The sequence below is a fragment of the Pleuronectes platessa genome, chromosome 18, assembly GCF_947347685.1.
Source record: "Pleuronectes platessa chromosome 18, fPlePla1.1, whole genome shotgun sequence".
NCBI lineage: Eukaryota > Metazoa > Chordata > Actinopteri > Pleuronectiformes > Pleuronectidae > Pleuronectes > Pleuronectes platessa.
The window spans coordinates 6,115,509-6,141,948 of NC_070643.1; the positions used below are offsets into that span (position 1 = coordinate 6,115,509).

General features: G+C 40.2%; 1 protein-coding gene across 2 annotated transcripts in view; it reads left to right on the forward strand.

The window, feature by feature from the left end:
- The window catches only part of ctdp1 (CTD (carboxy-terminal domain, RNA polymerase II, polypeptide A) phosphatase, subunit 1), a 66,084-nt gene extending 44,890 nt beyond the window's left edge, over nucleotides 1-21,194 (forward strand). Inside the window, exons 13-14 of one of the 2 annotated variants that reach the window (XR_008342303.1) lie at nucleotides 19,200-19,410; nucleotides 19,826-21,194. Coding sequence is in view for 1 of the 2 variants with exons in the window: in XM_053446997.1 (XP_053302972.1) it covers nucleotides 19,200-19,359 (160 nt within the window). In the remaining variant the exon portion in view is untranslated. Of the gene's footprint in view, nucleotides 1-19,199 lie in introns of both variants that reach the window. The other variant, XM_053446997.1, reaches the window with a different exon arrangement.
- Nucleotides 21,195-26,440: the final 5,246 nt, after the last annotated feature.

The following is a 26,440-nucleotide window of genomic DNA, read 5'->3' on the forward strand; positions in this document are numbered from 1 at the left end:
TTGCTTTAAAGATGTGGTAGAGAATCTGCTCTTAGTTTTTTTTACTCGCCTATCCCTAACACGGCATTTTTGGCATTATCTGAAGCATTTCCGATGCTGATATTGGCAGATTTAGTTTTTGGATAAGGAGGGCTCCAAAGGCCATTTCTCAGTAGTTTCCTTAGCCGGCAAGATAGAAGACCATATTATTGTGGATTATTTCAGCCTCATATTTACAAACAACATATTCATCGGGCCTTTGGGCTGTTGTTTCACCCTATGAATGCAAATGATAATGAAAAGAGTCAGAATTGCACTATGCAATTTCCTGCCTATCGTACTAGTTCTTTCTTTTGCTGCTGTAATGCCCCGGTTCACTGTAGCGATTTATAAAGTTGATGTAAGCCAAAATATTCTCCCAAATTGTATTGGACTGAATAAGCTCAATCACAAACAAACTTTTTATTTTTGCCGAAGTTGAACACAGAAATCCCAGAATGTTTGGTTTTGCTTGTAAGCTGTGCTTATCAAACAAGCTGGGGATACATGAATTAATTTCCTTTCAGTCTGAGATAAAGACTCAACCTTCAATTTTCCTGGCTATGTTGCATTTGCATTTTATTCAACTCCAGGCCGGTTTTTAGCTACTGAGTATGAAAATGTTTATTCAAAACATGATTGCACTGTTTGGTTTCTACAGGAGAAAAATCCCATGAAATGATGAAATTGCTTGTTGTGATTTGCTGTTAATGTCCTCAGCTCCAAGTCAGCTTTGGTAGATTTCTTTTGAAAAACACATCACTTAACCTCCCATTTAGTCAGATGGGACATCGATGGTGGATTTAACGTTACTTCAAAAAAACAATCATGACATTCAAAGGCTGGCACTGTAATAATGACGAGCTTCCTTATATGACAGTGTTTGATCTAAAATAAAATGCTGTTCACTACTTTTTACCTTCACAAAGCTTTTCAAAAGTTTTAGATTTTATGCCAGCAATGTAAACACTAAACAATTCTAGAAATTTCCTGAGGCGAAGTTTGCCTGTGTTAAATCCAATGTCCACCATTTGCTGCCTATTAACAGGTGGTTATTACGAAGCTACCTGCTAACTATAAGAAAGTTAATTGGCTGGATTATATTTAGGCTTCATCCACAGTACCATAATTAGTTTTAAAACGCATCACGTGTGCTACTTTTAAGGCTGCCATCTACACTAATCCAGAGTTATCCAGCGGCTCAAACAGTGAAGTTTTAGTTTGAAAACTCTGAGGCTGCATTTTAGTCTGGAGCGGCAAAAACAAAAAGATTGGAAACAATGATGCCGTCAACTGCATTCGCTTCTTGATTGTTTATTTTGTAGGTGTGTTGGTATGGTTGGGGATTATAACTCATACGAAGCTAAAATGCTTTTCTGGACGGAGATGTTTTTAGTTTTAAAAAGAAAATGCGTTGGATGTATCCGTGAGAGTTATATTTTGGAACATTAAGTTACTAGTGCTACATGCAGTCGTCATTATAGCATATAACATTTACACCTTAACATCTTGTTAACACATTAGAATGTATAATGTTTTCATTTGAATTGCAAATGAAACTGGCACATTCAAATGTACAATCACTGATAAGAATGTGTAGAATTCAAAGGTAATTTGACACATGGGCGAGTGCCCTGCTTACATATCATTTTTTTACCGTCTTCCTCTCACTGGTTCGGTGTAATTGAATGTTAGTGTGTGACAAGCATCAGTATTAATTCTCACGAGTAATGCTCCTATTTTTTTAGCTTTATACAATATGAAAGGAAATTACATCTGTTTTCTGCAGAGACCACACTTCTGAGGGACCTCACACTCTGCACCAGCCACAGTTCTACATGTCTTCTTCGGTGCTACATCAGGTTGTTCCACTGCAAGTCACCTTAGAGGCTGTTCTTAAGTAATATATTATTTGGAAATAAAAGGTGCCCTGGGAAATGTCTCTCATAATGGGGCATGCTCACTTTTTCTCCCAGTGGATGTTCCTACTGGGACCACAATAAAACCTGAGGCACATTTTAGAAGTGGTTTCAACCAAATGGGCTTTGTGTGTTAAACTAAGGGCAACATAGCCCAGTAAGGAAGAATTCTGCCTCAGGCACCTGAACACAATTTGAGTCGTGTTACAATATGTACTGTTTGTGCTGTTTTAGCAGTATTTGCTCTACACAAGGTCTTGATGAATTATTAAAGCTTTCAGGTAATTTTTTTTCTACATAATTTATACCTTCACAAGAGATTATACCATGGTCTGTCACGCTCTCCGGGGCACTGCGCTATTTTCTTTTAGTCAAACACCTACAGTCATCACCGTTTGAAGATTAGATTTAGATGTCCTCGGATCTCACACTGAGCTGGTGTATAGGAAGAATTTAATGCCATCTTAAATCAATATTGTGTCTAGACTGCTTGTGTAAAGCTGGCTCATGCTTTTAAAGGTGGTTGAACTGTGGTTTCCCGGCAAGACGGAACAACAGAGAAGACTTGTGCCATTAAAATCCCGACGGCAGTCATTTTTAGCTGTGCCTGAGCAGAAAAGCATAAAATGCTCATTGCTTCTGCAGTTATGGGACAAGAGAAGAAACGGGAGGTCAGTTAGAATAAAAACCTCCATAAATTTAGAGGCTTATCAGAAAACACTATGTGACAGTTTGTAATACTAATAGACAGTTTGTTCCAACTCTTTAAAGGGGCAGTTATTCAATCCTTTATCTCGACGATCACAACATTAGATATTCTTGTTAAAAATTTTCTCCCAGAAGGCTGCACTAGTGATAGGGTCTGAGCAGTCGTGATGAGCAAATGAGTAATTTAGCATATGATTGCTAACATTGGAAACTGGAAAAAATGCATCACAGTGATCATCATCTCTCTGTAGAGTTTGAGTCAACAACATCAGAGCTGTAGAAAGCACGACACAGCTACACAGGAGCTTGCATGTTCGTGTTCAAATGTTAGTTTAAGCAAAACTTCCTGTCACTTTTCTGGCTCTGGGTCCCATTCATTGATTAATTACACTGACATTATTGTCATATGCAGCTGGTGATTTGAATGTCAATGAATGTCCTTTGCCTCATCGTCGAGGCTGGTTTCCTGCATTTAATTGCATCGTGTGCGGTTAAAAAAATAAAAAGGTCTTAAAAGTCGTACATTTTAATTTCGAGGATATTGCATAGGCCCTAAGAGGACAGTGTTGTTTGATGTGGTATTAATGATGCTCTGGACACAGACCGTCTATTTTAAATGTGTGCTGACGGCTGATAAGACTCAATACTCGTGTAGTTCTCTCAGTTGTGTACGAATAATCCATAGCTCTCTATAACTGGTCTAGCATGGTGTGCCACGGTATAGGGAAATGTATAACAGGTTTGTGAAAAGTAAGTTTTCACTACTCTTTAAACTAGAATAACTACTCTCTATGCTACCCAGAATTAATTTGTCATCTCTCTCATGCTGGCATTATTATTGCATTCTTTGGGACGGGTTTATTTCCAGCAGCACGAGCAGATTGTTCTTGGCGCCAGAGATTAATTAGTGTAACGTTGCTTGTAACATTGGGCAGTTTGTCAGGCACATCGAGAAAATCACACTGTTTACTGCTGAACTAATTTCTTACCCCTCGTAGTACATTTAAGTTACTGTTAGTGACAGAAAAGGCTATAGCTGGTTATTGAATCTCTTTCATTGTTTCCCCGGAGGACGAAACCTGATGTTGGGTCTCTTTCATGGTCAAAGGAGCCAAACACAAAACCTATTCCACTGGTTCTACTCTCTGATGAGCTCATCTAAAGCCAAATCCCCCCATTTCAGCTCTGCTGTCCAATGTCCCTTGTTCCAAGGAAAGCCAGTTCATTCTGCACACATCACTTGGCACCACTTTTTTCTTCTTTCTAAAGTGCAGATTTTCTTCCAAAGGAAAATGTTTCACTCCTCTATTCTGTGATGTCAATTCAGACAACACAACTCCTGCCCGGTGAGCCTTTAGTCCGGGGCTGATGAAACTACTCTGGTTCATTCCACGGTTGTCTTGTCTGGTACTTTTCAGTACGGGACTCACAAAATCAGTTTTCAGAGTTTTAAACGGCTTACTCCAAGAACTCTTTTCAAAAGTTTCAATAAATTTCCGGAAATCATCCAAAGTGGCATCAGTAAGCTGGAAACAGCATGCTCGTATCTGCCAACCCAGCCAGTCTGTGATGCTTTATGCAAAGAGCCACAGGGAGGATAGAGGCATCAGATCTAACAGTCTGACTGGACACAGCTCCTCTGAGATGTTTTATTTTCTACATGTGATCTACAGGGATTTCTGGACAAATAGGCCAAATCTTCAGGATCTACAGAGTGTGACGTGCATTTTTTAACTAAAATAACACTGTTCTTACGTCAAAGTTCTGCTATGTTTTTAACATGTTTATTTACCTTTCCCAAAAACCCTGATCTCTGAAAAAATATATGGCATGTATTTGAATAATGGTTTTCTAGTCCTGATGACCACTCAAAGCCCTTTAAAGTACAGTTTAACATTCACCCATTCACATGCATTGATACAGTGCATCTATGTGCAGCACTTTCTCTATGAGAAAGGAAAGTAAATAACACACAAACACAGTAGTCTGTACAAGAGTTTGCAACCAAAAGGACACAGTTTAGTTGGTGATTTGCTGTTTGCTATGTTAAGAAATATTGGTGTTGTTCTCTTTAGCTAGGACAGGAAAGATAAATACAACCATGGAGGCTACCTTATGCTAACTGTCAACATCTGTTAGCCGTGTTAATCTGCTCAGCTAACAGTGATTTGTTTGGTGCCCCATGGCCCCACATGCTTTTATAGCTTAGTGACTGAGAGTAGTAGTTTGGTGATCATGTATGCTTGATAGTTGGGTCATAAGCTACATTTCGAGTGTCCAAGGATCTGATTCATTGACTGTATTTATAAAGATATGACATACATCTTCACTCACGAAAAGTGAAGCCAAATAGCTAGCTGGAGTCATTGGTGATTTTCGGCTATAATATAGTTGCATTTGATTTAAAAATAATCTAGTAAAGTAAAACTATATCAAATGCGACTTCGGAAGAGCAGTTGAGTAAATGTTCCTACTAACTGTCCAACAGTGATTATAAGTCAGTTTTCAGTTGTCTTTATTATATGAATTTAGTTGCCAAAACATCAACCGTTCAGGTCTCAACCGTTTCATGTATTCTGTGGATGCTGTGTATTTTCCTCCACATTAACTGCTTTCCAATTATAACATTAGTGGAAAGATGTTCATTGAAAAACCAGTTACTGATCTATATGCTCTTTATTTTTACATCATATGGAGAAAGAGACGAGTGGCCAAGATTAAGCAGCACTTTATCTTGCTTTCTTTCTACTTACTTAGGAAAGTCCTGTTAATTATGGGTGAGTCTTTGCCTCAGGTCATATTCATTTACTGAAGGCCTTATTCTTCATCCTGAACAATTATTACTGCACAATGATCTGCATCACCAATCTAACAGGGTTCTTTCTAAAGGTTACATTCTGTGAAACATTGAATACTTGCAGCATTCTGCGTATTCAGTTTTTCATTTTGAAATTGAAATGATCATATATAAAAATATATATTCTGACGAATTAGAACACTGAAACTTTGCAAGGCTATGAATGCATGTTTTATTCTCGTAACGGGCTGATCTCCCCTGAAGGTCTGATCCTAGAATTCCCTCTTCCTGACGGGTCATGGGACCAAACTCAAAATCAATGAACATGTTATGGTTAGGTCAGATTTTCTCAAAGATGGTTTTCTGTAAATTTTTCCTGTAAATGTTGGTTCTTTCTCCTGAAACATCACAATTCATGAGTCTTAATCACGATTGGTCGACCGTGTGTATCGGCGGTTTCCGTCAATGTGGCTACTTCTGCTATGTAGACAAATTACATCCAAACCCTTTATCGCTATGGGATATCGAGGGACGACTGATGAGATAAATATTTGTATCGGTCTGCTTTGAAATGAATTCCAACCACTATCCTGGTACCATCTTTCTGGCCGTTTAAACCTCTCTGAATGTTAACGGTCGGTCAATGACGGTTTGTTTGCAGTGCACCACAACCACCCATCCACACTCAAATTTCACTGATAGAGTGACAGATTATTTCACACATTAGAAGTTCTCAAGTTTCGACTCTTCTCAACAAACAGTTTCTGCAGCGACTGTACATCACCACACTTGACAATCATCACCTCGTCAAATTTCAATGCAGCTGCCCCCTCACGCCTCAGCCAACATGACACCAGTTAGTTTTGGCCTCTACATGAATGGCACTGAGAGATAATAAAACTAAATGAGTTTAGCACATGCTCTGCAAGATTTATTCTCTCAGATTTTATTCGTAGAAGTGCTGTTAGCCAAAATAGTGTGAGACACACACACAATATATATTCTCTGGTTTTAACAGCTGCCTTGCACCTCAGACTTGTTTAGTAATGGTTGCATAACATGATGTGCTCTAGATTTCACTCCACATATGTTAGCAAATTTACATTCTGTGTTGAACAGTTCATATTTCTGTTAATCAAATTCAATTATTCATTAATGAGGGAAATAAGCTACATCTTGCCATCAGAACCCTCTGCTGTTGTGCTGTAGAGCCAGTGGAAAACCTGATTATTTAAATCACACGGCTTATCTTCAGATACAACATGGTCGGGCCGGTTGGGCTCATCAGCCTTTGCTGCCTTCTGTTCAGTGTGCGCTTTGACCGTGATGAAAGGGTAAAACTAAATTATAGCTCTTCCTGGCGTATTGCGTTTTGGACCCTCTCTCCCACTTTCCTCCTCTCACTCTGCATCTTGCCTTGCTCTTTTCTCCCACCCTGGTGCATGTTTATTCTTCTCCTCCAGGCTGCTTGTGTGTGTTTGTGTGTCTGGGTGTGTGTGTACACTCTGGCCTTTTACTGGGGATTAACAGAAAGCCTTGTACATGTACTACATGTTCTCCTGAAACGTACGTCGTCCTTCCACTGCATCAAATCATTCAGCGTGAGATTTCAAGTCCCTCACAGAGCCTGTTATGTAATTATTTCTGCTCTTAATTATTCCTGTTTAACACTGGGTATTTGTGGGCATAGAAGGCAGTTGTCTTTCTACAATATGATGACTATTACTGTAACATATATATAGTTACATATATATTTAAACATAATATACAATATCTTACCTCTACGAATTAACAGCATTAAAGATTGGGTTGGTAATTTGTTTCTGAAACAGTTTTTATCTTATTTGTTGACACGCTCTTGATCTCCCAATTGCCACCGCTAAGTAAAGTTGTTTGAAATAAAAGAAAGACAAAAAGCAAATCTCTTCGGCCATCGCAGGACTGTAATAAACATGACCAATCATTTCATTCAGACCAAATTAAATCCTTGGCTTGCGTACCTATCTGTTGTTTACTGACCTGCCTGACCATCCTCTCACTGCACATGACCCGATTCTTCAGACGGGGAAAACAATTCCGTTGAAAAAGAAACAATAGCTAGAAGTTAACAATCGAGTCTGAGAAATGCACATTCATTTGTTTTAGGGCCGTAGCTTTGACAAGAAGGCTGAAAGGAGGGGCTGGGAAGTATCAGTTGCTTTTTTTTATTTAAGTGTAGCCTGCTTTGCTTGCTTTTCACGGATTACCAACTCTAGCTTTAGGTGCTCTCCCATCAACTTGGTTGCACAAACCAGCCGAATTAATTATGCAACAACCTATAGATCCTTTGTATTTTGTGATAAAAGAGTTTAAGATCTCATTTTAAACAGCCAGTGAAACTTCCCTCAACCAACTCCTTTTAAATTGTCAGTACATGCAGATAAACAGGGAAATTTCCTGCCAGTAAACATGGTAGCTGAAAGGACATTGGCTGAGCTAAACAGCTGATGTGCATCTTTCCCTGACAGGCCTTCTGTGCTCAAATCGGGTTTTGCTTTAAAATGAACTATTAGTGAATAAATCAGCCCAAAGACGGAAGCAAAATGAACAATAACTAACAATTTTCTGTTTTGTAGTCAACTTGTTTTTTCAAAACCTTGCCTGATACAGTCTTCTTTTTGGATGGTAAACAGCCTGATAACCCCAGGCACTAAACAGTTAGGCAAAAAAGTACTTTGCAAATCTTTGTTTTTATTCACAATAACTCTTCCCTTGCAAAAATGATACAATCACTGTTACTGATTTAAGATGTTAGATTTCTGACATTTATTGAAATTAAATAAATACGTGCATACGTGTTCAATGTTTTTATTTTTCATGGGTGAGCAAAAGGTGAGGCTGTGTGAAGCTACATTTCCCTTTTTATAATGTTAAATACAATCTAGTGCTGAATACTCTCAGTTCCTTCAGATAAGTGTTTAGGCGCCCAACCCTCAAATCTCGTTAGCGATGAGCATCGTGATGTTCATTATATTTAAACAGCGAGTGTTTGGAACCGTTCTCTCCTCATTCACCAATGGAGGAGATGAAGGTGGCGTACTGGGGAAAATAAGGCTGTTATCTCCCTGCGTGTATTGTAAGTTAGTCTCCATGTGCTTTCCAATTAGAACGTCTGCACCCGAGGGCCCTTTTCTGGGTAATTGTTTTTAAGGATTGGTTGATACCCTGTAGACTGGCAGCGTATTGCCGCAGTGTGTGTGCACACATTTTTCTATTTGCATTTATGAAAGCTGTTGTCTTCAGCTTGCAGATATATGTACCCTTGTTAATGTACCAAAGCTGCTTTTTCTTTTTTTTTACCACCATAAAGGCAAAGCTTTCATATCTGTCCTGTGCTGCTGGGCATGCTGATGCTTGCTGCAGATAATTAAACTTCTACCATTACAGCGTGAGTTTATCTAGGTGTCTGACATTAAGAGGGATTGTGAGAGAAACTGCCCATTGTATTTCGCTTGTCACCTAAAACCGTTGTGTCTCAGCACCTGTTCCGTATCTAAACTCAGGTAGCTGCATTGTGCCCCTTTCTTTTTTTTTTGGTGACATGTAGTCAGAGCTGCTTCTGTAGGACCGGGCTTTGTGATTATGTGATCTGTCAGGTACAAACACTCAGCTGTAGTCAGCGCCGATGGTTCAGTGAACAAATCCAGTTTCTTTCTGTATTCACAGCGAATGCCGCTGGAAAGAATAGTTGGAGTTTGTTGGAGTCAGTGTAAGGTCAGCTGTCACACAAGTTGATGAGGTTAGGTCGGTGAGAGTGTGCACAGTGTTTCCCTTCAACAGGAAAGTGAAGAAACATTGTGATGTTAAATGTAAAAAAAAAAAAAATTGTTGTTTGTAACAAATGTACTTCAGTGGAGGTCTCCATATATGACAGTGTTATTACAGACCTGTTTTAAATTCACCTTGTGACATTTAAGAATCAAGTTGAAGCTGAGCATGAATACATTTTGACAAATCTTCTTTTGGAGTTCGAGCCTGAACACCTCAATAGATACGCCACTCATTGAGAAAGTTTGTCTCATCTACAATACATGTGAGGCTTATAAAGCTTTCCTTTAAATTAGAAAAATATTTAGAAAATCCTTGAAGGACAGTCCTGCTCCTAGTTCATTTATCTGGTATATTAAATTGAGTTCATTGTTCACCCTCAGAACAAAAATATTGTAAGAGGCTTCTTCATTTTAGACCGCGTCACTGTTCTTTCCCCTCAGCTGCTGTTAACTGCTCTTCGGTCACCTTTACAGTTATTGCCAAACCTACCCTATGTATTAATCACATAAAACCACTCAATGACTGACAGTCCATTAACATGGCTCACCAAACTACTGCTTCCTTGGGTTCCAATAATTAATATTGTGCCATATTAACCGATCAAGTCCCAATAAGACATTGCCATGTAAACAGCATTTTCTGATTACTTAAAACCTGATTAGTCACAACGCAACTAGCAATGATCGAATAAGAGTGGACCTAATGACCTGATTTAGACTATTAATGGAATATTCTTTGAGCAACTCATGTGAACACCATAATTCAACCGTTTCATTTTGAATAAGGTCAAAAGTCAGAATATTGGTGTCCATGTAAATGTGTCAGTGCATTTTCCTTATCCGGTGTAACTTATCCTAGATAACACTCCTGACATATTCTTTGATATAGTTTGTCACCTTGTCATTGCACAGAGCAGCAAATGTATGAGCCAGCAAGGTTTCACAGATACAAAACTGAACACATGTGTTGTGAGGGACAACCTTAAAGCCCTGTCTTATCTCATGTACTTGTTCGGTTCATCTTTCTGTCCCATTGGACATTTTGTCAAGCCTGTGTTATTCTGACAATGATGCTAGACACCTGCAGGAGATGAGGATTATAAAAGTAACACCAACTTAAAAGACATTGACAGCAGTCCGTCTTGCTCAGCTGCCTCTTGTGAGCGCACACAAATCCACCAGTATGTTGCAGAAGCAGCAGAGAGGAACGGCGGCGTGATCCCTGTGTTCCCTGTTCCTGATAAAAACAGCTCAGCAGTGCCAGAGAGGCGTCAGACTATGAGCAATAGGAATGCTTACTCAGGCTTTTGACATATATGAAAAGAGGAGGAGAGAGGAATGCATAAGTAGGAAAAAGAAAAAAACTGGGAGTAATGTGACCCAGTTTCTTCCTCTTGGCACGTAGCTGTGAGCTGGTGATGCAGGCAGTTTTTCTATTTATGCTCTTGGTTCGAATTGATCTCGCTATGAAGCAAAGTGATGCATCTCAGGGGAAGGCTCGCCTGTTAATACACATTGTTTATCACCATGCATACACACGCATAAGCTATTTTTCCTGATGCAGGAGACTGTGTACAGTACACTTTGTCTGCATGAAGACAAAAAGCTTTTGCTATGCTTGGGAGGATCTCCCATAGATTTGACAAAATTCCATGATATAGGCCGCAATGCCTATGGAGGATCCTAGATAAAACGTTTATTGTATCCTTTGTCTTCTTATCTTTTCTTCTTCCTGTCACACAGACCTTTACTCAAGCACAGATTGACAATAATGTTGTAAATATTAGTCTGTTTTCATGTCTGGTTTTAATTCTGGTGAACCCACACCTTTGACCAGCTGCCTTGTCAGTCTTCACTTTTGACCAGAGTCCAAGAGACCAAAATGGAGGAAGCTAACGTAGCTTATTAGCTGGATTGCACAATTCCCTTTTATTTACCTGTGGTGTGTTGCTTGCGTGAAAGAGGAATAGTTTCTACACAGTAGTGAGATAAATTAATATAAAGAAAAATTTATGTTTTAGTCCCTTGAAAACTATCTCAAAGTCATTTGTAGCTCAATCAACTTGACTTAACATTACAAGTACTTAATGTTGTCTAGAGGTTAAATAAATGTAAGCATTAAACAACCTTATGCAGATTAATCATCAGTGAAATAACGCCAAAATAATCTAATTTAACAAATATTCGCCTTTTAGCTTTTATTACTACTGATAGGAACCTCCCAGTGTAGTTGCTGAGCAGAGAAATAGCCTACCACTGTGTTGTTAGTAGACAGCTGCCAACAATGGAGGCATGAAGAGAAGAGTGCCTCATTAAGAGCCACCTTGTTACACTGATGCAATTACTGGGCTCAGTGCTCTCCAGCCACTGCATGGACTGATGACGGGAACATGGACAGTGGGAAGCTCGGTGTATAAACCAGTCAGGCTTTTAAAGCTGTTATCCACCTTTTATTTTGAAAACCCAATACACATTGTCACTGACACCATAATTCTTCGTTGGAACATGTATCATATCCGTTGCCAGTATATAATATATACGTCATTTTGATTACCGTCTATAACGTAAACATTATTTAAACCTTTTCATATCTGCAAACACTTCTTTTAGTTTTTTTTAGGCCTCAGATGAGACTTAACATTTTTTTTTCATGTCTAATCAAACCTCCGTCAGGTTGACGCCTCAGCATGTATCCTGCTCCGCACAGGTTTCAGTCCAGCAGATCTTGGTATTCAAGCAGTAAATCAACATCTAAATAGAGAGATTTTATTCTATCTTCACATGTGCTTTCTGTAGGTAGGTGATGGTTCTCTGTCAGTGCAGCCAGATGTACAGTTCTACATTTTTTATAATGCCTAAATTCTTGCATAACCTTTAGAAAAAAATTCTTTTTACACTTTTGTATGGACTAAACAAAAAGGTTGTGTTAATACATGAGTTTATTGATGATGATAAGTGGATCTGAGAAGAGTCCCTTTTTTCCAGTCTTAATGCTATGCTAAGCTAATCAAATGGTAAAAAAGATAATGTCCAGGTCAAGACTGACATTTATCAGATAAGAATGTTTCAATATAAGAAGCATTATGGGAATTGTAGGATACACTGTGCTGTTTAACGTGACCCAATCTTTGAGACTCTGCATGCAGCTTTTCCTTCGAGCAATCATTTGCATGTTATTTGTCAAGGTTTCACCTCTAGCCTAAATAATCTACGTAGCCTCTCAGAATCACTTTGAAGCGAGTATTATGTAGATGAAAGAGAGACTTCTCCTCCTTTATCCAGTCTGATATAAAATGTTTGTTGATTTATTTTATATATTTGTTTTTAACCATTCCTCATAGTTTGTTTTGTTTTTAAAAGTAAATGATGTAGCTCCTGAACCAAGCTCTCCTCTCTTCATCAATATCCGGTGGAGCTTAGTATTTAGTTTTTTATTCTTTATATTAAGTTAGAGGAGAAGCAGATCAATATAGCTTGTCATGGATTCCATCTTTCATTGCCCAAAATTACCGAAATAATTGTATTCTCTAAAGTCGAAATCATATTGAGCTTAATGTTTATATGCATCGCCGTTGATGTGCAAAGGCCTTTAGAGCAAATAAAAAAATCTCAGCCTCAGTTTTAATCATTGATTTTTCTGTGTCTACAAAGAGCAGTACTAAATCAGTGGGCTGCCCCTGTGAACATTTCAGTTACATAATATATTCTCAGACTCCTTCCAACATACCCGCCGTACTTCTGTTACACAGAGACTAAACATATGAACTCACAATGAAAGAAGAAATAAATAAATCAAGTGAAACGAGCTGTATTCGTCGATATGCATTGATCATTCAGTGTGACAGTCACATCGTCAGGGTAAGGGGTTCCATTGCCACATAGGGCGTCCATGCAGAAATCAGTCTGAGCTCTGGATAGAGTCTTTTCATTTTGCACTTTACTAAAGTGAATGTCCTGCCTCGGCCTTGTTCACAAATGTCGCTGTCATATTCAGCTCCCTGGATTAGACTTGAATATGTCGGGGATATGATAGATATTACAAAGTACACAACAAGGGGGGGCGATCTGGTCCAAACAGAAGTTCCTTCAAATTAAGTATCAAATTTAAGTTTTCTGACCTTTCTCATTGCCTTGCCATTTTTTTTGCTATTAACTGTGAAATCGACTGCCATGTGGATCCAGCTTAAATGTGTTTAACTGTGGTTCCTCCCTGCCAAGCAGTACAATGTAGGGAGACACATCCGTTTGTATTTTTTATGTTTTTTCTTCCATGCACTGTTTGAACCAGCTGCAGGGTCCAAATCCGTCTCAAGCTTCTGTGAAAAGATTCGCACAGCTTCGTCAAAGCTGCTGCTGCCTGTAAGCAGACAGAGAAAAGGGGAAAGTAATGAAAGGACGCCTGGGGGCTGTAATCCGATTCGCCTGCCTGCGGCGGAGCCAGAGATGGAGGTGGTTTGATGCAGGCATGGGTGACTGGGGAGATATAAGTGACATTGACAGTGAATCATGTATCACACCTTTTGTCAGACGTGCTCTGGGACGACAGTCAGCAACGTCTGTTGTCTACAGTCTAATGCAACGTGGTGAAACAAATTATCCTCATATACCATTATTTAATGTGAATTAACTTTAGTTTGAACACAAAAGCTGCTACTCTTGGCAGCCAACACACAATTAATTACTTTCAGTTGTGGGGACAGTATCTAAAGTGCATCAATCCATACTACAAATCAAGTCAGTAAAGTTCCTGCTTTTAAAGTCAATAAAGCCACAAGAGTTAAAACTCCATGTACAAAGAAATATAACCATCAAAGTTGAATTAACAAGACTATCATTTATTCAGGGTTCCTACGGTCATGAAAAGTCATTGAATTGTAAAATGTTTACTTCCAGGCCTGGAAAAGTGCTTGAAAAAAATTAAGTTTTATTCATATTTTCATGTCGTTCATTTACGCTGAGTTTTAAATAATTCATATGCTTTTAAAAGAAATGCCCTAAAAATATAAGCGGGCATACGCTCTCATACTAATTGAAAAGTTCTGTGGGGAAGCAGGCGGGATAATGCACTATGCCAGGGAAGTGTAGAATTAACCATGCTTGGCTACAAATGGAAAAGTGCATGCCATGGGTTACAACAGACAAAGACCTCAATCAAACTATTGTCTCATTCATTTGTGTCATTTAAGGTATACTGTACTCATTGTTAGCTTAAATACTAAATTTTGACACTTTTATACATTTGTGTACACTGAGATTTCACAGAATGATTGGTCGTGGAAATTTGGTTTAAAGTTATTGAAAAGTCATGGATATCCATTGGTCAAAATGTGTATGAACCCTGATTATTCCTGTCTGAGCCACATGTTTCAACAATAATCAAATAGAGATAAGAGGCCATGAGGATTAAAGAAAACAGTTTGCTTGAGCAGGAAGTATATCGTAAACAATGTTTTCTTTGGACTTTTCTGTTCCCCGAGGCATTAAGGAGCATTTTGGCACTTTTCAGCTCATTGTTTTGCTTATTATCTTTTTGGCTCACTCAGTGTGGTGTAGACAGGCAGACGGAGTTGTCTTCCAGTTTGTGCGAGACTAATATTGCCGTCAGGAAGTGGTGGAGACTAAAAGCAGAGTTAAATGATTGAGGAAATGCAGGACTTACTAAGTGGCAGATTTTAAATGGTGTTCTCTTTGTGCTGGATACTCAATCAACAACAGTGTGCCAACATATACATTATAATTTCACAAAATGAATTTGCCAATTTTGTGTTGCTGCTTAAAATTTGCCTAGTGAATCCAAACAGAGGCACAAATCCCCCAAAAATAATAAAAATCAGATGCCAGTGACACAAAGTAATGCATTTTTTGATTTCAGTCTTAATAAGTTTATTGTGTTTATAGAAGGGCAGGTTACTGGAGCAATTGTCATATTTAAAAGACTATCTTTTATATTCTTGTGGGTGCCAATAGGGCCTCCAGTTTAGATAAAAAACAAAAGACAACTACGTATACTAAACATGTTCAGATAAATCTGTCATCAATTTGGTTTATATATGGTTCTATAAGTGTAGAGAAACCCAGCCCCCTCTGATTTGTCAGGTGACGCTGCACAGTGGTATCTCCCAAACACATAAAACATCTCCCCAATGTGCATCCTGCTTGAAGTTATTCAGGTAGTCATTGTGAGAGCACATGTTGATCGCGCTGTCGGGCAACTCTGCGTTCCCCATTTCATTGGGAAAATGTTGAAAGTCAAACAGATTTCAAAACGTATCAAAGCAAAACAGACACGTCCCTCGTAAAACCGTCGCCATCACCGCTTCAGTGTTTGTGCTCTCATCCCCCTCTGTTTGTCAGTAGTCGGAGTGAGGTAATATAATGAGGGGCAGGGGGAGATAATGTCTGTATAAAAACAATCGTTAAACTGCTCCGCTTATCAGCCTGCTGCATATGGAGCAGTTGAAAACACAGGGGATGGCAGTGTACATATCCAATCTTCTGCATTTGACACATCTGCTGTAATGATATTGGGAAAGTGGAGCCGTATGAAGCAGGTCACCAGTTTTGCAGAACACTATCGCTCCTGCCCTTGTCAGGCTACTTCTTTAACAGTAAAGAGCCCTGTCTGATGCAGGGATAGTGTTATTGTAACTAACTGACTCATGTGGATGTCAAACGATTGAGGATAGTGTGAGGACACCACATTGATCTGAGGCCTGGTCGGTTATTCAGGTCTCACGACCTTTAGAAGTCGACCTCCTTTATTTGTAGAAACTGTACAAGAACCACAAGATTTGCTCTGAGTCCTAAAAGTTGAGTTCATTATTTAGATCATTACCTCTCTCGTCTATCTGTTGTGCTCCGTTTCCTCCTCTTTCACACTTAATTTGCTCCATTTGCCTTTTTTTTTTTATTACATCCTCTCTCCCTCGGCCCGTCTCTCCCTCCTGATGTAAGCAGAGCTGTCAGAAGCAGTTGAAGTCTTTTTACAGGGGCTTCTTTCTCTCCTCATTTTTCTCTCCTTCCCCACCAGTTTAAGATTGCGGTGACAAGTTGGATAGATTTCTCGCTGCTGCTGCTTTATCAGCAGGGATAGTTACTCCGCATCACGAGATTTAAACTGTGGCCCGGCCATTTCTCTGTAAGCTCTGTCCCCAACTTAGCCCCTCTGATGGCTCCCCTGGGCGACGTTAGCGCCTCCTCAAAATGCATCTAGCCTTGGTGCAGATGCAGTTTCCTGATTTGTTATTGAGTCATTTTATATCACTTATGTTTCTCTAACGATGTGTTGCAGCAGTGTAACTGCAGGCTGTTTGTTCACAGGCAGGCCAGCCCCCCCCCCAATGCAATCATACTCCCATAATACATGGAGACAATCACGTCTCAAAATAATGAGCTCAACATCTGTGATTGTAATGTGACACATTATTACATTTTGCATTCTCATAACTGATGATTTCTGCGGAACAGAATTTGGTTTGATTTCCAGAAGCAGATGGAGAGAGCTCATAATCAGAGATTTCACAAATACACCAGTTGATTTGGAGCCAACCTTCTATCATCTTGAGGTCCAAGTAGTTGCTCGAACTACAGCCGATGATTGTCAGACCCGTCCTGTGTCACGGGCAGCAGCTTGATTTAAAGTGCTCCCTCAGTGTGAAGGGGCAGCCTCACTCCTGGCTCGGCTCCTCGATCTGTCCACTACAGCATTTGTGTATTTTGTAAGGTCATCTGTCAATGAAAAATATCCTTCCGGTGTTCCTGTCGAAAACACTTAAAAAACGCCACTGTTTGCAGCTTTTCTTTTTATGATGTGCTAGTTAAAATGGATTAAAATGAAAAAAAAACTGCAGGAGGCTCTGTTAGAAGCCGTGCAGTTTAACAGCATGTGACAGCAGCAGAAATGTAATAAGAATGAATCACATGTGAAGGCCGTTTTGGAGCTGACTTGAGTGTGGTGGATGTGTTTGGAGTGTTGGTGGGCGGTTGGATTAATAGACGAGGACTTCGATTGGATGTAATGATGCGAAGCAGATAGGAGGAGCGGAGCAGCTCATCCCTTTCACCCCCAGCAAAAAAAGAAAGTATAAACCGAGTATATAAATCTTATCTGTAGTGACTCGTGCAGTGTCGCCAACCAGCCCAGGTGGTTGGAGCAGCCTCACTGGCGGTGGCACATGTGGGGGATAGTTTTCTCCTCATAGTCACCGAAGAAATCATCTTAAATCTCTTATCTCATCTCTTGCTCTTGCAGCTCAGCCTCACATTAAACTCTGACCGCTGGGCCTCGATCTCACAGCTCTGAAAATTAAAGCTTCTTGTTAATGTGGCGGTTCAGAGCTGTGCCGCTATAACACAAACACGGCCGTTTCCCTCCCACACACCCACCACATCGCACCGCACCACAAGGTCCCCAGGGGTCCACGCCAACTGTCTCGTCACAGAGCCGCTCCACTGATATTAGCTGACATCTGACCTTTAATGAACTCACGACCAAGGGCCCCACTGTTGCGGGAGGTGAGCGAGGTTGTCTGGTAGCGGAGTGGCCTAATGAGAGGGCCGCTCTCTGTAGAGCTTGTGTCAGACCTCCACAATAACCATGCACACCTCATTAGCATCATGCTAATAAGCTGCTCTGCAGAGGATGTCATGGTGAAGCAGGAGTGGAAAGAGGGATGGCATGTTTACAGCCACACCAATGAGACACTTCTCCAGACACTTACGGTTGTTACGGTTTCATCATGAATCCACCCGAGCGTTTTGTTTGCAGCAACAAGCAGAATTCATTCCATTCACACACCGGTTCAAAATGTCTCTTCAGTGCACACGTTTATTATGGATGTATGATTTAGTCAATGTTGATAGAGGTAGCAGGCACTTTTCAGTTAGTATTAAAAATCAACAACTATTACACACTGGAACCAAAAACTAGTTTAGATACTTAATGCTATTCATCTTTGATCAGATGAGAAGAACCATTTTTGCTCATTTTCATACTTTTTCCACGATGAAGTCCATGAGTCAAAAGTGAATTGCCTTTTTTATGTAGCTAACTAGTTTGTACCTATGCTGGGTCTAGCTAGCTGTTTGGTATCTGGTCATTAGCTAGGAGATCTTCAGACCAAGTCACACGTAGTGCAACTGTACAAGTTAAAGGCAGCTATTTTGTTCGTATATCCTGTTAATGGATTAGTCTGATATTTTTGGGAAATAGTTATTCTGTTTCTTGCTAATAATAGGGGGAGAAGATTGATACCTCTCCCCTGTCTTAATGCAAATCAGTTTTTTTTTTTTTTTTTTTTTTTTACTAATTAGTGGATTATAGTTGTACTGGGAGGTAAATCAAATTCCGTTCGCATATTTCCTCAAATTGAATTAGCAGTACACCAAAAGGATTTAACTATGTGGTTTAGTTATCATTGTCTTTTCACCTCTGCCAAGGAATTTAGGTTTTCATCTGCATTGGTATTTATTTAGCAGGGTTACCATGAAATTAGGTGGAAGGATGTAATGAGTGGGTCAGGAAATTATCCAATTCAGTTTTTTTCTTAAACAATGTGAGACGGAAATTGTCTCCATTTTCATTGATTTCTCAGAGAATAATTCATGGATCTTGATTGTTAAAAAAAAAAAGCAGGCATGATAAGTGGACTGATGTTACTGATATTTATGAGTGTGTTGGATTTGCTGCAGATCCCCAAAAAGATCAAATTTAGAGGAATGTTAAATGTGGTTGCATACGAGGACTTTCTCTCTCTCTCTGGGTGCCATTATACTTTGGTTCTGGTTTCATTGCATGCTGTACCAAAGCAACAAAGACATGATGCATCAGTGTTAAATAGAAAATCAATGTTAATGATATAAATTCTGTTTTGCAGCAGCGGAGCAGAGGAGTCACACAAATTGAAAGTTCAAAATTTACATTAAAATCCCCCTTTGTTGTCTTTGTAGGGGCCAGAAACGGAAGCACGATGAAGGCAAGGAAGTGGAGGAGAGTAAACAGTTTGCTGACGAGTCCTCCAAAGACTCCAACGAGGAAGAGGAAGGCAGCAGCTCTGAGGCAGATGAGATGGCCGCCGCACTGGATGCGGAGCTCAATGACTTTATGTGACCGGGAACATGAACGGACAAACAAAAAACGACCCAGTTCTCCCTACTAGTGGTACCTACAAATTTATTTTTCTGCTTTGGATTCATGTCCACTTAGGATGTACGAGCCATGAATGTGCACTGTCATGAAAATGAATGTCCTGTACAGAAATGACATGTTGCTGTGTAAATAAGTCGGCTAGTCGGTTTTCTATTTTTGTAGCATTGATATACAGCCACTTTGGCATGAAACACTTTGATGTTAACATTTTATTGTAAGATAACAAACTGTAGGAGACATAGAATTTGATACTTCCTCTGTTTTACCGTTTTCTATTTCGAGTTTTTATATTCATGAGAACAAAGGTGAAACGAGATTATAAATTGTACCTTTGCTGGTTGTTCATGCCAAAGAGTTTGGAATAGGTTTGCCACGGCTTGCAGCTAAACGTTTTACAGTTGTATTTTTCTTTTGTCCTCCTCAACAGTTTGTTCGGGTCGTTAATGCTACCAGCGGATCCAGACATGTGAATGTGTTCTCTTTCCTCCTCCGTGTACATTTGTTGACATGGTGGTAAAGGAACTTTCTCTTTTTGTCATAACCAGAACTTTGAGAGATTATCACTGTAAAACCAAATTCAGCTCAACTGACATTATCATGACCGATGACAACCAGGTCTCTGATTATTGTGAAATGTTTTTAAGGATAAGATCATCATCAAAAATCAATACATTTTCTAATAACTTTCTCACTTTTAGTGTTATGTAACTATGCATTTTGGGGGGTTTTATTTCGCCCAGGTTAAAATTAAGCTAAGCAAATGGACAGATGATATTGAAGTATAACTTTTCTCTAACACGTCACAGGACATAATACAAGTAGAACATAATTTTGGGTTTTCTGTCATTTTTGGCCTCAAACTGGTCCAGATCTCTGATGACGTCACTGAAATCAGCCTCACTTAGAAAATCCACCCTAATCTGTTTATCACTCTGTTTGCTCAGCGTCCAGGTCAGTGTTTATCTCCACATATTTCTTTTTGTAAGTTGAAGAGGATCGAACGATATTTCTCACCAGAATCACTCCCTGTCAGTTTGGTTAAAAGACTGATGTTTTTATAAACAACAATTCATCAGCAGAAAGTATATCCGTTCTAAGGTTTATCCAGATCAACCAGAACACTGATCCTGGAAAGATGTGCTTCTTGAATTTGAAGTTCATGATAACACCCCAAACTTAATTCCAGTCACCTCCGCTGTGTTAGGGAGGAAGCAGAAGCAAACTGTCTTCATAAACCTAAATTGCCCATTTAAATCGTTAAATATGCACTTGATACAATTTCTTTCTCCCATTTGCCTTTTTTAAATTGTTTACTTCAGGAATTATAAATTACAATTTGAGAAGAGAGCAGGACTCACCAGCATATCATCCCTTTGGTGTCTTATCCAATCACAGACCGCCTGAGTGCACTTTACCGTCATCCCACGTTACAGTATTTATGGCTGGAGATCAACAACTTCCATTACTGACATCATTTTAGAGAACTAATTGTAATGTCGTCCAGTGTAAACCATATGTGGTACCAGGATCTGCTCACTCTCACGTTCATGTTTTTGGCATCTATCTGGAGTCGGACCCACAGCACTGAGACCGTGTGGATCTGTGTCCGCTACAAGTTTTACTCTTTATTTCTTTTCACTTTTCTCTCCCTGACACACTGTCTCTGTTGATGTTTTTTTTTTTTCAAGAGTTTTGATCCAAACAACTGACGTGTAACCTATTTGTAAATTTCCTACTTGACCCCCGAGAAAGAAAAAAGATACTTTCATTAAATAAAGATGTTTCTAAGTAACAAAGGAAGCCACAGTGGGGGTTTTTTATCCTAAAGAGGAAAATGTAGTTGTAATATTTTCTATATCTTCAACAAAATCACTTAACATATTAAAGAAAGCGTCAATTTGCCTTTCGCGGCCTCTTTGCTGGGTATTAAGAATCGTAAAATGTATTTCGCTATGAGACTCTTACCAGGAAAACATTATCCTCAGTTAATGGATTCTGTGTCATGGAAACCACCCCAGAACCATTAGGCCCTGTTCCATCTTGTCGCTTGCTTTGATACATGTGTAGAAAGTGTGTTGCAACATGCTTAAAAAAAAACCCCTCCTTTCTTCCCCTTGTTATTACACAGAGACAAGCAGGCTCATTACAGCGGAGAGCACAAATCAACAGTTTGCAATTTTGGATGCAGGAGGGAAAAGAAGGGAGACAATAATGATCATTTGTGTGAGGTGAAATCGTTGTGTTTTCCTCATCTGCCTCTCCATCAGGGATGAATAAAATGGCACTCTGTGTATAACCCCAGCCTCGTGTAGCCGTCTGATGGGTCTAAATTGTTGTGGGCACTGCGATACCTGGGGCGTCTGGGAAACAAAGACGTCTGCCACATTACACCGTCAATCCTGTCGTTCTGTCCAAGTCTCGGCTCTTCAGATGTGATGCTGATCGCGGCGAGATGAAGTTCATTAAAAGCATGTCTCCTGTGGCTCTGTTGTGAGGCTCTCTGCGTTTCCTTCCAGGAATGAGCCGCTGCCTTGAAAGCCAAAGCAAACAGCAATAAATGCTGAGTTGTTTGTCTTTGAGGCTTTTAAAGTTCAAGCCTGAGCCTCCGCTCTTGATGTGGGACGAATTCAGGTTCAGAGCTCTCGACCATATCGTACAGACTCTGCTTTTACTGTGGGTCTGTTGATGATCGACAACAACAGTGACCCCGATGTAGATCAGAGGAAGAAGTGACTCCATTTACAAATCAGATTTACAGATTGTGCGAGCTTGTTACATCCGTGTGGAATCACATGAAGCGCCTGGTTGAATAAATGAGCTGAAACAAAACAAAGCTCAAAATGAGATTGTGTGTCCCCTCCTGGTGGGAGGCCCATGTGATTATTTTCATAGCCATATACACATTTATGAGCACCAATGGAGGCTGCGTGGTGATGAGCAGTGATGACGACTCTGAAAAAGGAAAGGGACTAAGCACCTGTAAAGGTTTCTATAGACTTCCTAACATACGCAGCAGTACAGAGGGATTTGGGTTTGTTATATATCCCCAGGTCACTGTTTATTTTTTTAATTAGTTGGTAAATATGAGTTCAAGATCAGCCAGCTGGATATGACACGTGTTTGGTTCAGCTGATTTTGGTATTGTGTGATATGTGGCTGATATAGTTGTTTGGTGAACTAAACCTCAGCCACATCATTAAAACCTGTTTGATTGGTTCACACCAAATGTGCCGGACATATGACTGACGGATTGGACAAATGCACATTTACACAACCTTTACGTTTCTGTTGCGCATTTATAAAAGCAGCCTTGAATATAGATTTTCTACATTATCGCGCCGTTACCTCCTCGTCCTGCTGTGTTAACTTTAAATGACCTCTATGACGGATCAATAAAGGTAATCCTTATCTGTATCATCAACCTATGTCTCCTAACAGGAGCAACAACTCTCCAGTTCTTCATTCAAACATCGGCACTTTCAAGATGTTTCACCCTTCAGTCAGCGATGAGAATTAGCATGACAACGTTTAAAAAGATAAAAGTGATGGTTTGTTAGATTTGCTTCACCTTCACAAGAACATTCTCTGATTGTGTCAAATCAGTTTAAATATGCAGGATTTCACAATTCCTTTTTATAGTCTTCAAGGATGAAAAGCGTGAGACTTGTGGAAAGGCGAGGGAATGACCTTTAGTTTGGACCAGCCTACGCACCTCCTGCTTTTCAGAAAAGCCATAAATGGGGACGTGTCTGTAGATGTCGTCCTGTTCCATTTCGCCTCTCTCCTGACCTCCTGTCCTTATGATTGTAAGACAAGAAAAATACTGTCCTTACTGCTGAGTGACAGCTGCTCCCACTGGCCCCTTGCCAAGGACCCACCTTCATTTCTCACATCTTGTGCTTGGCCCGATGGTCTTCTTTTGTGTCTGTCCTGAAGGTTTGGTGTCTTGGACGTGATTGATGAGCCATTAACCAATGAGAAGCTGGTGTTCTGATTGCCACTTGAGATCCGTTCTCTTTTCTTCAAGCTGAGTGTGAGTCTGCACAGAGGAGATGGGAGGAGAGCACCAGGGTTGTTGAATGTTGTCTTTCTTTGACCTAATCAAAAGAGAGGTACTCTGGGAGTGTTAGCTGTTAGCTGTTAGCTGTTTGCATGACCTTTGTTATGGAAAATTCCACTGACCAGTGTCTAAGGAAGTGGAAATCCCCTGACTAGGTGTCTCACTGCTGTGATGCTGTCTACCTGACAGGATGGAATCCTTATTTGGTGATGTTTTTCTTCCAACTGGTACCTCGGATGGACGGACACAGCAGATAAGACACAGATGATGATCTCATGTCTTTCATGTCTTCTTTGTTCTATATTTTGTCTTATGTAACGCCTCTTAGTATAAGAACTTGTGGCCAGTTCCATTTTGAGCACCCATGCTTGTTGTATAAACTCTGCAGAGCTTATTATTATAAAGACTCAAAAGCAACTCCAGTCTTAGAATTTAATTATTTCAAATCTCAAGATGAATTTCCATCGTAAACTTGGCGTCACGAACAGGATCACTTGAAGGATCATCTGGACCCTAGAAGTTGGTGGTTGGCCACCCGGGAGAGAAAGAAAATGTTCTGCCTCTACCTCTGACATTTAAGAGACGAGAGGACCGAAGTGACTGGGGTTCCGGACCTTATTCACAAGGGATCCAAAGACCTATCTTTGGTCATCTTGTATCTGGTGAGATATTGAAATTCAGATTTTCACGACTGTTTAGATGTTTTCTCAAATATGAAATTCCTGATTTTCTGCACACTGATTCATTGCACTACATTTCACATGTGACAGACACAGGAGATCATGTTCATGAATCTCTGTTTTTGCCTTTTCCTGATGATTCTCTGAAAGTTGCTGAACGCGCCACCTGGATCCACGCCATCCACTGCAAACGAGTACCAGCTCCATCTGATCAGCTGACACCTTCCAATGAAAGAACACACACTGATACTTCACAGGTTGAGAGGCACCGAGAGTGTTGTATGATTAACCCCAGAGCGTTCTGCCACAACACAGAAGAAATCGGGCTGACATCTGTGACCATGGAAAGGCCACGGCATCCATTTCGACATCCGGGTTTGTGTGGCCTGAGGCTCACTATTTGTGCTACTCATGATATCCTTGATTATTGTTTTGCCCATTATTTTGTCTAGACCTACTCCTAGAAAAGTGTCTGATGATCTAACAAACTCCTCTTTTCCTACAGTGTCCTCTCAGACCAGTCCCGCACATGCAAAATTGACTGGACATTAGAGAAGTGATTCAGGTTCCCTTGATCCGTAACTTATTCCTCATTCCTCTTTACCTCAACACTGATAGCACAGATGATTCAGATGATGTTTCTCAAATTTAGTTTTATTTAACTTTTTTTGTTATTTTTATGTTATTTTCTCCCTCCAGTTGCTTATGTGTTTCTTAGTGATTTCAATAGACACAAACAGCTACTGCAATTATGCTTTCAACTTCATATTTTATGATGCCTTAATTTAAATCTCTGTGAATTTGTAAGGTTGATGTGAGTTTTTTTATGAAATTTGTACATACTTATATATACATACCACTTCTGTCCATCCTGGGTGAGGGATCCCTCACATCTGGCTCTCTCTGAGGTTACTAGTTATTTTCTAGTATTCTTTTTAAATATTTTTTTCCTTAGAATTTCATTATTTCCAATCTCAAGATGAATTTCCATCACACTGGAATCTTCAGCTGTGTTATGTTAACTGTAATGCTGCAGCACTCTGTTGTGGCGTTCTTTCTTGTTCCGGAGAAGTGAAGGTGCACATGGAGATACAATGAGACCACTACTAAAATCAGATAGGCCTGAAGATTACAAGTCACAGGTTAGGATTTTCATATTTAAAAAATTTAAGCAAATTATCATTTTGTCATGAAGATAATTAGGGATGCACCGATTTATCGGCCGAACATCGGTAGCGGCCGATATTCGCCTCGTTAACTGATATCGGCTTATCGGTAATAAACTTGACTTTCACCGATATCATTGGCCGATGTTCATATTTGTGGTAAAACCGCTGGGCACGTGCCACGGCTGGGGGAGCAGTCGCTCCGTCGCCCTCCTCTCCGCGCCGCCGGAGGCTCAGTGTGCGGCACCGGGAGGTCCTCATCCGGTGCCGCCTAACGGCGTCGCTGGTGCGGGGGCTTTCTTTCTCTTAGACCGCGGGGCGGTGTCCATCGCCGGCACGGAAGGCGGGCTGTTGGAGGGGACCGGGTACGCGGTCAACGGCGGCCACTCTGGACGCGTGTCTCGCGGATCCCCTCAGCTACGGCGACCGCTGGGGGAACCCTCCGTTCAAGCGGGGGGGGGGGGGCACCCTGCGGTGCGCCTCGGCTGGCACCTAGCAGCTGACTGAGAACTGGTGCGGACCAGGGGAATCCGACTGTTTAATTAAAACAAGCATCGCGAAGGGCCACGGTGGGTGTTGACGCGATGTGATTTCTGCCCGACACTAAAAACAGGTCAAACTGAGGAGGGCTTGTTAAGTTATCTTGACTCACGCAGTGTAACTTGGTGTAAAAAGTATGAGCGTAGCGTCTGTTTAAGTATTTTATTCTCATGTGCACCGGCTCTATTCATCCGTCTCATGCACAGGTAACAAGGGAATTGACAACATACGTCATACACACAGAAGCCGTAACACATCTAATAAACGGGCAATACTGCTACCGTAAATCAATGAGAAGAGCGTTCTCTATAATGCTACTTTAACAGGGCTGTTTTAGACAGGGTAAAAGGGTGCTGTTTTAAATTATCCTTGTGGTATTTTGACCAAAATATGTTAGTCATTTCATTAAGATCCCAAGGAACCATTTCAACTTGCGGTAAAATGGGCATAATATGTCTCTGTTAAATAAAGTTTAGTTAAATCAAAAATTGTTTCATAAATCTGATTAAATTTGTGCTCATTAAAAGATAAGAGTGATGAAGGGCTGAACATTTTTTAAATAGTGCTTTTAAATAATGATTTAATTAATTTTCTGG